General features: G+C 37.8%; 1 protein-coding gene across 3 annotated transcripts in view; it reads left to right on the forward strand.

Annotated features, from left to right (window-relative positions):
- ARHGAP15 (Rho GTPase activating protein 15) overlaps positions 1–12173 on the forward strand; it is a 341933-nt gene that overhangs the window by 306592 nt on the left and 23168 nt on the right. For all 3 annotated transcript variants that reach the window (XM_076343118.1, XM_076343121.1, XM_076343120.1), the window contains one exon: positions 11021–11126. In XM_076343118.1, the coding sequence (XP_076199233.1) occupies positions 11021–11126 (106 nt within the window). The remainder of the gene's footprint in view (positions 1–11020; positions 11127–12173) is intronic.

Raw genomic sequence — 12173 nt, forward strand, 5'->3', positions numbered from 1 at the left:
TTACTCACTTCAAAATATTCCACTGCTCCTATGAAAATTAAACTAACACTGTAACCTTAGCAAATAAGGAGATTTTTTCTTCTTATTGTAGGTTACAAAAAAAAAAAAAGAGGAAATATAACGCTTCCTTGTATCAAAAATCTGAGTCTGTGAAATCCAAACGAAAATCATGCATAATATAAAAAAGTGAGTAATAAGGGGACTACTAAAATAAATAGATTTGACTTCTAAAGGATCCAAAAAAATTCAGGAAAGTTGTGATTTTACGTTATTCTTTAAGTCTTTAGACTGGTCAGAAGCGGTATTTTTTAAGCTTTAAACAGGATAAGACTATGACACACACACAAAAAGATAGATCAAGGAAGCCTTCAGTGTGAAGTGGTAGTATTTTCAATACTTATCAAATAACTGCATGCATAATCCCATAAATCAGGTTAGCTGAAGACACAAAATTCTTCTTAAATGAGGTGTTTGGGTATAGTTTCTGGCTGCTTTGTTAATATGATTACAGTACCTTGCTGGTTCCTTGAAATGAAGGATTTGCCGCAGCAAAAGTACAGTCTTTTTCTGAGTTCTCTGTTATTTCTACAAATCCACAATCTGTCAGTCTACAGCGTTATTGCACTGAGGCTTACTCTCTAATTTTCAGTGCAACTGAATACATTCCCAGAGTTATTGATGACACTATAATTTCACATTTATTTGGTGTGGACTATGTTGTCTAAAAAAAAAAAAAAAAAAAAAGAGACCCACAAACTAAGTATTGTCTACAATATCAATATGTTGTCGTTTAAACCTACATAGATACTTACATATGCTTCATTATAATAATAATAATAAAACCAGGTTGTAAGGACTGCCTCTGTGACCTTTTTTCTCATTTTAACCCTACTGATATGTCACCCATGGCAACCTTAAACCGATTTTAATAGAGTCTATCCTATTATTCATTTAAATTGAGGTGCAAGAGCACTTAGACCAGAGAAATTTGCATTCGGCAAATGGGGATTTGATGAGCAAAAATGATAAGATATATGTTGTATAACATGCCCTATTTTGCCAGCAAATAAACAGCTCTTGAAATTGATAAACTTCAGAATATTTTATCTTCAAATGTTTATACATAAATGATTAAAATGCATTAGCAATTCTGCTTTTGAAAAAAAACATATTGGGAAAACAACACAGTTGTGTTGCTTAAATTTGTAATTAACAAATTTATTACTAATTCTGTTCAGTTCTTTAATATGCTGCATTCCTGAAGAAGAACATTAATACACAATGGCAGAAAGAAGCTAATTTTAAGACTTTGGAGAAATGAATGTCTTTTAATGCTGTGTGTTTCTCTTATCTACATGCCACATTATTGTAATAAGTACATTCAGGAATAATTTCTTTTCAAATATTTTTACAAATCTTGCTCTTATTTGCATGCAAGTAAGTTGTCAGCTTAAATCTTTGAAATGCAAAATATATCTCATTTCTATATTTCATCAAGGAGCCTTTCATGTTTAATAAATTACAACTTAGATCCTCCAAGACTTTGTTTTTCATTAACTAAAAGCAAAAGGATACATTTAAAATCTTAATCACAACCTGCAAGGGTATTTGCATGTTGCTGATATTTGTCTTGATGGGACTTTTAATATTTGCAAACTAATCAGGATAGCAAGGTTATACCAATAATTTCTTCAGACAATGGAAGTTTCCGTATTTTAGTCTTTATTAGCAGCGTGAGCAACTTGGGTAAAACTTTAAATGTATCAGTCCTGATGCGATATAAAAATGCATGCAGATCACTTCTGAAAAGAGAACGTGTGCAAGACAGGGCAGCCTTCCTGAGACCTTGTAAGCGATGCTCAGATGATTTTTACATCTGGATTAGGACGGTAGAAATGATTACTGTTTGATCACGTGTTGGGCAGGATCCTTAACAAGACAGAACAAGTTAGGTAAAATCCTTCCACCCCTTGATACCGAATAAAGACCTGCATCCAGTAGGAATTGATAAGCATCTGTCTCCTGTATGATTTGACCCTCAGTTTAGCCTGGAGTTTTAATAAACATCCGAGTTCATCTCGCAGAAGGGTCTACTGCTGGTTTCTGTGTAATAAGGTGGGTCATCTCATCTTATCACAGACAGAAATCCTGACAGCTGGCACTATTTCCTGATCCTGGTGGTCTCTGGGGACAACAGCAGTATGGTGTTACAGAAAAGGCAAACTTTTGCTGAACTTGCTGCTCCAAGACCCTCAGTTAATCTTTTCTGTGGAGTTGAAGATCAAAAAAAAAAAAAAAAAAAAAAGAAAAAAGAAAAAAGGAAAAAAAAAGCTGAAACGATTCAAAATATGCAACTAATATTGTGTAGTTAAACTCATGTAGCATGCATGCTGTTTTGCAAGCTAACAGGTTAAATATGGCTTTGCTTTAAGGTTCCCATCAAATTTCGTTTTTATAGAGAAATCTCTGAAAGCAGAAGGGGGTTGAGGGAGGGTGAGGTAAAAAGAAATAAATCATTGTAGTCTCAGGAACAGTAATCCTTGTTGAGGATTTTGGCTGATTGATATAAATAACATCGTCCCCGCCATCTGTCCGAAGAGGGACCTTTCCAGTTAGTGTTAAGCTGCAACGGCAGAATAATTAATGAATGGTGTCCTTTGTGCTGGTAATAAAGACAAGACAAATTATGTTATAATCCAACTGCTGCTCATTTGTCACAGCCAAATAAAATGTCAAATAAAAGTGAGGGGGGCACTGTGTTTGTTTAATGGACTGCAAGCTACCTGTTCGTATTGTTGACAGACAACTATAGTGTAAGTTGTGAATGTGGAAGGCAGCGAAACGCCGTGTATCGAATTCAGCATTTCTTTTTTTGCTGGGGGGGGGGGGCGAGAAGGAGGAGGGGGGAGAACGGTTCACCGGCTAGCATTAATGCAAGTTTTAATTATATAGCTATAATACCACTTTCCCCTCTCAGAAAGGTTGGTTTAGATTACATGGTGCAAAAGGAAATTGCAGAAAATAATAACTTCAAAACAGCCTCGGCACTGTGAATTTGTAAGAATTTGGTAGCGTTCTCATCTCTCGCGTTTTCAGGACAGACACATTTCATCCAGTTGCTAGGAAAACCAAATAATGAAAACATAGCTGGGATTTAGCAAGTTCCACTGGGAATTACCTATGATAGAGGGCAGGGCTGCACTTCCTCAGAACATGCTCCTGCTGTAAAAATTCACAAACCTGGCATTCATACAGGCATCTGTCGCTTGCTCTAATGCCAGTTCATAGTATACATACAAACATCTGCTTCCATGCACAAAGGGATACAGAACGCTTGACAGGTCTGTGTTAGCAGGGTTCGCAATGCCAGTTCTTTATGCAAAAACCCTAATGCTTCCCGTCAAGCCATTAGAAGTGATACAATCAGCCCAGGCCCCATTAAGCCATCAGTGTCCACCTGTGATAAAGATGGCCATTTGTTTTCTTAAAGCCCACTTAATGTCTGCTTAACTCAATTTGTCAGGAAATGTAGAACAATTTCCTCACAGCCTGAAATTTGGTAGTGGTTCAAAGTCAAAAGGCCAGGTCTAGTCTTATTCAAATGATATAATGAACAGTCTTCAAATCTAAATCTCCCTTGGGGAGATGCTGTTTACTTTTTTTTTTAATGTTAGAAGGGGGAAAAAAAAAAAAAAGGAAGAATAAAATGTATGCTTTTCTTTGATTACTAAAAATATTGAATCCTTTTAACCCCTTCATATGGGTCATCTGAGAAATGAACTTCCTTGCTTCCTTCTTTTGCTGGAGGTTAATATACCAAAGGTTAGACAGAGCAGAGCAAAAATACCAGAATGAATATTCACAAAATTATTTCCAACATATATTAAAAGTCTCTTTTAAAGCATATAAATTTACAGCTTAACCACCTAAAACATATCTCCGGTTTTCTCTCTTCCCGGGATCTCTCCCGGAGTACCGACACAGGGCCCAATCCCACCTCTTGACGGCAATGCCAGAGGCGCCATTCGCAGTGAGCAAAGTCAGAGTGCATTTGAGAGCTTTGGTGGGAATTTTGCCCTAGGGAAAAGAGACAACAACTGAAAAAATATGACAAGATAGGGCCCCGACTTTGCAATTGTTCTGGGACAGTTCCTATTCAGCATCTTCTTAATTTTCATGTAAGGTGAAATCTGAGAAATGCTTTGCCACCTCATCCTTGTGCATCCTTCCGCCCTGCCGCAGGTTTTCTCTGTCCCAAATCGCCGTCCGTCTCCAGGTCCTCAACCAACATGGCAGGTTGGAGAACACGGGTGAGGACCAGAGGGATGGCAATCAAAGCCGTCCTCGGCACGGGCAGCGGGGGCAAGAGGAGGCTGTGACGGAGAGGGGAGCGGGGATTTCGTGAGCTGGCAGTGATGCCTTGTCATTCTTCCACCCCTTCATACAACAAAAATGAGTAGTGAAGGGCCTTCGCTGTGGTAGGGCAGAGCACTACTGCTGAGCCACCTTGTTGGCCAAAAAAGAGTGGGGGAAAAAACCCTGTATATAAAATAACCAGGATTCCTGATTTGAAAAACATACATAAACACACACCGATAGGTTCAGGAAATTAAATTAAATTAGAAATCGTGACCTTATGGATACTGCTTCTGTATCTGAAGGCAATTTTTGAAAGCGTGAGCAACTATTTGTGTTTCTCTGGAAAGGAGTGCAGGTCAAGCATCGTAGCGCAGTCTCTCTGCTGGCTTTAACTGCTGTTGGGGAGGTGCGTTACGGCCTCGAGTTGTGCATTTGCAGACAAAATATCACACCGTCCAGATGCTCAAGTCTGCTCTTTCTGTGCAGAAAACCCGGCACAAGGCTGTAACAGTGTATGAAATACCAGGAAAGAGGTCAGCATATTTTTCCGAGGCTTCGTAGAAGTTAGCGGTGAAGCACAGTCATTTCAGGCGGGATCAGACTATCCATTAGTTATCAAAGTCCTAAGTCTAATTAACCCCCCAAATTGACTGATAAAGATCATTCCTCTTTTATGCTGCCTAACCGGTTGTATGTACGCCGGGCATGCAGTACCTAAGTCAGATGCTGCTTTGTTATAATTAGGGCAGCAAATTTTGTTTTCTGTTTGGTACTTGCTGTTACATATTGCACGTAATGTATGGCACTGTTAAGGGAAAAAAATTGGAGTCAAAGTGCCTGGAAAGTTAGGTCTGCTCTGTAGCACTGTGAGATTGTTGACATCTGCCGAGGTTGGAGAGCTCAGTAAGCAGGAAATGGGGTGTCACTCTGAGTGGTAGTTTACCATTATCCTGGCATCCTAATGAAGTGTCTGCAGTGCACAGAGCTTCTGGATGGCATCTTAACGCACGGCTAAGCAAAAGCACTTCTCTCCTTGTCACTGTCATCCATCTGCCTGCACCCTACTGTAGCCAATGGGATGGAACCATGCTACAATGTGCTATAAGCCATTTAGAGTTGCACATTGCATAATCAGTCCCATCAAATATGTAAAAAATGACTATTATTGGTTATTTCCCTCAAACTCCGGCACCTGGAGTTTGATATATTAAAGTTTAACTTTTGTAAGTGCTGTTTTTTCCCATTAATTCCACATATATTTTTGTTAAATGGGACTGAGTCGCGAACTCATTGTCTTGGGTCTTGCTAATGGATCGCAAAAGTTGTATGAATATTCATTGCAAACTCCACTTTATATCACATAGGATGAAATTATCAATTGCCCATATAGAAAGGTTTCACGAAATTCTCATTTTCTTTTGCAACATCTATTTCTGAGTCATGAATAAAAAGTAAAATCAATTCAGATCACAAATTGGTTATTTTCCTTATAGCAAACATTAGTTAGTTTGAACGCTTCTTATAGATTTTTTTTTAAAACAAGAAAATATTTTACAATGTATCTGCACAAGATGATTGCCATAGTGTACTGCAAGTGATTAAAATTGGGACTTTTATGTTGCATACAGTAACATTAAAATATCCCGATGTTAAAAGTGATACAAATAATTTATCTATATATTTATACATAAAAATCTGTGTATTTTAGCCAGCATGACTTCCAGAATATGAAGACTTACCGAATGAAAGCAGAGTTTTGGGCAGTTGACATCTCTGAAAAACAAAATCAAGCCAACAGAGCACTCTCTTTTAAGCAAGTTTTCGTTCCCTGATAACACCGAAGCTATCAAGGACTGGGGTTAAGCATTGTGTGACAGGGCGAGCTTCTAAAATGGGCAAGAGCAAGATGAATTGGCTAAGTCGGGTGTTTATTTATACAAACAAGAGGGCAGAACATAATTTAGTTGCATCAGGAATTTTTCACAGACATTAAAACTATAGCAAACATAACAGCGGGGATGCTTGCACAGCAGCACAGTGGGGAAGCTCACAGAGCGTCTGCCCACACTACGGCTGGCTGTAGCCAGCGCCATAAGTCTCACAATTTCATTAGCACTTGAAAATCCACCTAACCTACTCAGTTCTGATTAAAAAACAAACAAACAAACAAACAAAAAAAAAACAAAAAAGGAAATAAACAAACCAAAAAAGCCCCAGACAAGACCTGTCTTTCGGCAGCTGAATCGGTCGCGAATTGTTGGAAAAAATCTTGGCAGACAGATTTTGCTGTAGCAACAGTGTGTGACGTTTTAACCACAGCAGAAATCTTATCCAAAAAAACAAAACAAGGTGAGAAGAGCCACGTAAGAAAATCAGAGAAAGCCATGCTTAAAAAACAACAACAAAACATAGATTAGGTGGCAGATCAATAGTTTGATATTTCATGCCGAATCATAAATCACTGTTTTTTTCAGCAGTTCAGCTGTGAGGCTCAAGAGCATAAAGAGAAACCATGGCTCGTGATAAAATTAGGCATTAATGTGAGCCATAAATGCCATTTAACGTTGAACATGCACAAGCCACTGCAACGCTTGGTAAAGGGAAACGGGCGCTATAGTAAAACTATACAAAGTCAGACATGAATAATGCAGCAGGTCTGAGGAGGGTCACAGGTCAGACTCCAGTACCTTACAAAATAATGAATGCATGTCAGGTTAGAGACATACATCCCTTCCTAGCAAACGTGAGTTATTGGAGATAAACCTTGGACTTCCTGTTCTGAAACAAAGTGGCTTGTTGTAAACATCTATGTCCATTTAAAATTAATGATTAAAAGAAAGATTCGGTGGGATTTGCTTAAGTATTCTTTATGGACACGAGTGCTAAAGGTTACTTTCTTCATTCATTTTTACCCAGCCACTGTTAATGTTACAGACACATCATGTTTTCTTCTGAGCTCAAATGTTTATCCAAAGCTCATTTACAAAAGAGCTTATATAAAATTAAGGGGTTTTTTTCAATGCATTCTTCATTTAAATATAAACAAGAGAGCATCTCCACAGTTTTGCTCCGTTTAAAGGGAGCCAGCCTTATTTTTAAAGACAGTAACCCAAATTCTAAATATATGTTCTATGAAAATATTACATCGAAAACCATCTGCGATTCACTTCAGAGTATCTTGATCTACTGAAACTATCACCTACATCTTCCATATTTTGCCCAAAAAATGCAAGAAGGATTAACTGTCCTCTCATTCTTTATTAGATATATGTGATTATGATGACTCTTCTCCTTCAGAAATCTTCATAGGGAAAAGAGAGTCTAACTTTCCAAATGGGAATCTTTTCCCCAGAATTTCACAATAAAAAGAGTATAGTGAAAAATAATATTATTTTGTTTTATCAAAATTGGTCTGCTTCATTTTCTAGACTCAGCTGGAGAATTTAACAGCTGTTCAGAGTGTTTTCCTTCCTTTGCACCCTGCACTGCCAGGCTTCATAATACAGCAAAAAGAGGGGGACACCTTCTCCACAGCTCTTTATACAAACCCATGTCAAGGATTTCCTCCCTCCAGTTGAGCACGGTAAAGAGAAAACCTCAAAAAAAAAAAAAAATTAAATTAAAAAATCTTCCTACATAGGAAACTGAAAGGGGAAAATTTCTAGGAAAGTGGAGCTCAAGGCTTTACAGAAAGAAAGCAAATACATAGGTATTGCAAATGAAACATAAGATCTTGCATCTGATCTGTTAAATATTCCATCAACAAGGTCAAGTGTAAAGACAGCCCAGCCACAAAAACTGAAGCGAGAGTAAGCTTTAATAAAAAAAATGAACAGTTTATCCTCTTCAGCTTCTCAAGTGGAAAAACAAATTCTTTTATACTAGAGAAAAATCAAGCGTGTATATAGCATTTAAAAAAACACCAATATCAACCATTTTAATGAAAGAGTACCCAATATTTTCACGGAACTATAAAAGGGAGCGAGACTAAGTGTTATGGCAAAAAGCCTGGGCTCAGCAGCTTTGTGTGGGTAATGGTGAAATGTGACTGTGATTTATAATGAGAAAAGGTATCTACAACATACAATTTTCTACCTAGCTGCAAATAATAATTCATAGTGATGTCCCTTCCAGATAAAATACCTTTGCAATGTAGGACTCATGTGGTAAAATGATCATGATAAATGTCAGACCGGTGCAGGTAACGGCTTTACAAACCATTAAGATTAGCTGGCTCTTTTTTTTTGATGATAACAGTAACCATGCTGTGACTCTATGTGGTAATAATATCTCAGTACTGATAAATGCCAGAGCCAGGCAGAGGTGTTTATCATTCCCAGTTCAGAAATGCTGACTAAAGTTACCACATGTTGCCTGTTTTTTCTTCTTTTACAATAGACTAACAATTAACAACTAGACTGATTCACAAAATAATTTTATGCAAAATTTCTACGTTTTTTGTGCTTTAGTGCCTACCTAAAGGTCTCTTCTCCTGTATAGCAGTATTGATGACTTTGGTAGAGTAAGCCCTAAAACAAAGCTTTCTACCCTTGCCATTCTCCCAATAAATAATTTCTTTGTAAATTAATACTGCTCCTTTCAGTTTATCTCTTTTACAAATACATCTTATAAGGAAGCACAGCCTCTGTAATGTAGCTGTTTCTGTAGGGAAGATGGTTACCAAGCTGGTATCTGTGTTAATCAACACAGAGCAGAGACGCTTCCTTCAAGAGAGCACGATAAAGTTTTACTGTACGACGTTTCCTTGCAAATATTCTGCAACGGGCAAACAATGGGCTTTTCCTTCCATTGAGTCTTTCCCTACCTCAGTGTTTCAGTTCCATTCAAGTCCATTGAATTCTCAGGGGAAAACAGAATTAAAAAATAAACTAGATGAGAAGCTTTATTTGAGAAGTTGCAGTACAGCCAGGGCAGCCCCAATCTAAATATAACTTATCTAGTAAGATCATAGCATGTACGCATACCAACCAGCACAAATAAAAAGCCCACGGAATTTGTACCCCCTTCCTACAATAAATTCACCTCTGCAGATTTCATATCATTTGCATTTGTAGCTTCAGTAATATTTCCACTGGACAGATCGTCCACGGGACAAAAATAAACGGTACTAATGGCTTGTGGCAGAAAACATCGAGGGATGACTGGGTCGCAAGACGGGGGAGTTTGTGCTGCTCAGAAGTTAAGGTTCTGTGTAGGTCAAACCAGAACAAGAGTAAAATACACAGAAAGTGTATTCTTCATGTGTGTGTAACTTCATTATCACTATTGTTAATTGCATGAACAGAATAAATTCCTATAGAATAAATCCATATGAAAGTTTGGGGTTTTTTTACTGGAAAATAATACCTGTACATTGACTGCTTTGAGCTCTTGTCTTTCATATCTATATAAATGTTCAAATTATAAACAATACAGATCTATACATCTATATCTGTGTCTATGAAGTATTAATCTCAACAGGAGTTAGGAATACATGCTGGGGAAGGAACATTGTCCTAGTAATTGTAATTTTTAAATTCAGTTCGATTGCAGGAAATTTTTTGCTTGAAACTTTGTTTTGGTGAAATCTTTGAATCAAGGCACTAGTCACCATGTATGCTTACGCAGCACCTACTGCAACTGGGATTCAGTCCTGATCGAGATCTCTGGGTGCTAGGGTAATACGAATATTAAAAAGGAACATATAGGAAGAATGATAGGTGATAATTAAATCATAGATGATAAGATCAGAAAAGTATTCTCAGGTTATCTAGGGCATGTAACATGCAAGATATTTTCCCTACGTCAGACCTACTGGCACCTTATCTAATCTGTTCCTAAACGAAAGCACAGTGGTACATGACTTTGCTTTAGTTGCAACATCTTATACAAATCGATGAAAATATCAGCCAAACCTTTCCCAAGAAACTATGCATCATCAACAGGAACACATATCTTAACAAACAGGATAACGATAACAATGTTCTTATCACCTCAAAAGAGATATTAAAGCCCTTAGTACTGCATTCGTTATGACTAATTGTAAGTTTGAAATATAAATTATTTCCTACAGAAATTACAGTTGTGAGATGCTACAGGTATTAGAACATAGCTACACTGGAACAGTTTCTCGAAATAATTGATCACCAGAAAGCATGACTAAAAAGAACAGCAAATCATTTTATATTTTCAGACATGGTGGGGTGTAATGTTAAGGATAGAGATTCATAAATACAGCTGATTAAATTATGATGAGAAAAAAAGGACAACAAGGACTACCTGGGAAGTGCCTCCATCACAGAAGCTGCACCACTGGACAAATGTAATTCCAAATTGGAATTCCACTTAAAATGTGGGTCCCTTACTACTTGGAGGTACTTTAGCTTAGGATGACAGTCTAATAGCCTAATAAAATAAAGGAAAAGTATAAGAATATAATTCTGTGAACCAGAAAATGCTTCCTTAAGATTAAGAGAGAATTTTTAATCCTTGTAAATTACTCTTACTCTCTATTAAGGTGACAGAAGGTACGATATATTCTGGTTTTAACCATATATTAATGATGGCTTTTCTTGTCAAGGCACCAGATGCAGTACTGGACAAAGTAATGTCCCAATATGGCACTCAAGTGGTTATTTTCTTTTTTTGTTTTCCCCCTTAGAAATCCAGGACAACGCCACTCGCATCAAATCCATAAGGAGCCTGGTAAAAAAGCTCCCTAGACCAAACTATGACACAATGAAAATCCTCTTTGAACATCTAAAGAAGTAAGTAGAACTGTGGTACTAACAGATTGATAATTTTAAAAGGAATCAGTGTGCGGTGTCCAAATCTTATTGGAAATGTCATCCAAAATACCAAAGATAATTACATTCTTTGGCAAAACTAAGCATGATTTATGGTATCTATGTATATCCTATTCCTGCTTAAGAAATCAGTATGTCTAAGCGAAAGCACAAATTTTTCCTCTACTAGAAAACAGAGCAGTTCTGTTTCCTTCGATGCAGTCAGGCACATGAGGATTACTGTGCTACAGGTATATTGAATTGGGCAAATGCAACATGTTCCAGTATTGCACTTGTCCAGTTTGGTTTGACTTTCTTCAACAATAGACCTTTTGATCACCATATTTTCACCATCGAGATCCCTGCCATTCAAACTCCTTTATTGAGGCACGTAATGATAGAAATAACCTCACCCAAGAAAATACATTATGAGCTCTTGTACCTCACAAGGAAGCTTGTGACAACACAGAACACCTAAGAAAAGCTGAGGAGAGATTTGGAAGTGCACTTTTGTTCTCCTAATGTTGCTGAGGTAGCACAGAGGCAGAAAAATGACATTGTAAGGCTCCACCTTATCATTCCTCTGTGGTTTCCACACTCATTGAGCTCCGTTTGCAAGAGATGTCAGCCCACAAAGTCAACCCAGGTTTTCATGTTCACCTTGGGTTTTCTTCTCGTGTTTCGTGGCATTAACAGTAAAAATGTACATAGACCACGTGCTCACTTGGAAACCAACCTGCAGCTGTTTGACTTGCAGAATGACTGGGCAGAAATGGCAGACCTCGACATAGGGGCACATGAAGGGCAGGATCCTGTTCCTCCCTTCGTGGCTGTCCTGCTCTTGGGACTAACTGGTGCCTTTTTGTACAGTCACTTTTCAGCCAAACTACCCTTAAAATTGAAGGGACTAATCTAGGGCCCCATGGAAGCCCTGTGCACAGAGTAGTTCATCCCAGGAATAGTATAATGACCTCAGTGAGTGAGTAATAAAGACTCCAAATAAAAGACTACTCTGAGCTTATAATGAAT

Source organism: Aptenodytes patagonicus, chromosome 6 (assembly GCF_965638725.1).
Source record: "Aptenodytes patagonicus chromosome 6, bAptPat1.pri.cur, whole genome shotgun sequence".
Taxonomy (NCBI): Eukaryota; Metazoa; Chordata; class Aves; order Sphenisciformes; family Spheniscidae; genus Aptenodytes; species Aptenodytes patagonicus.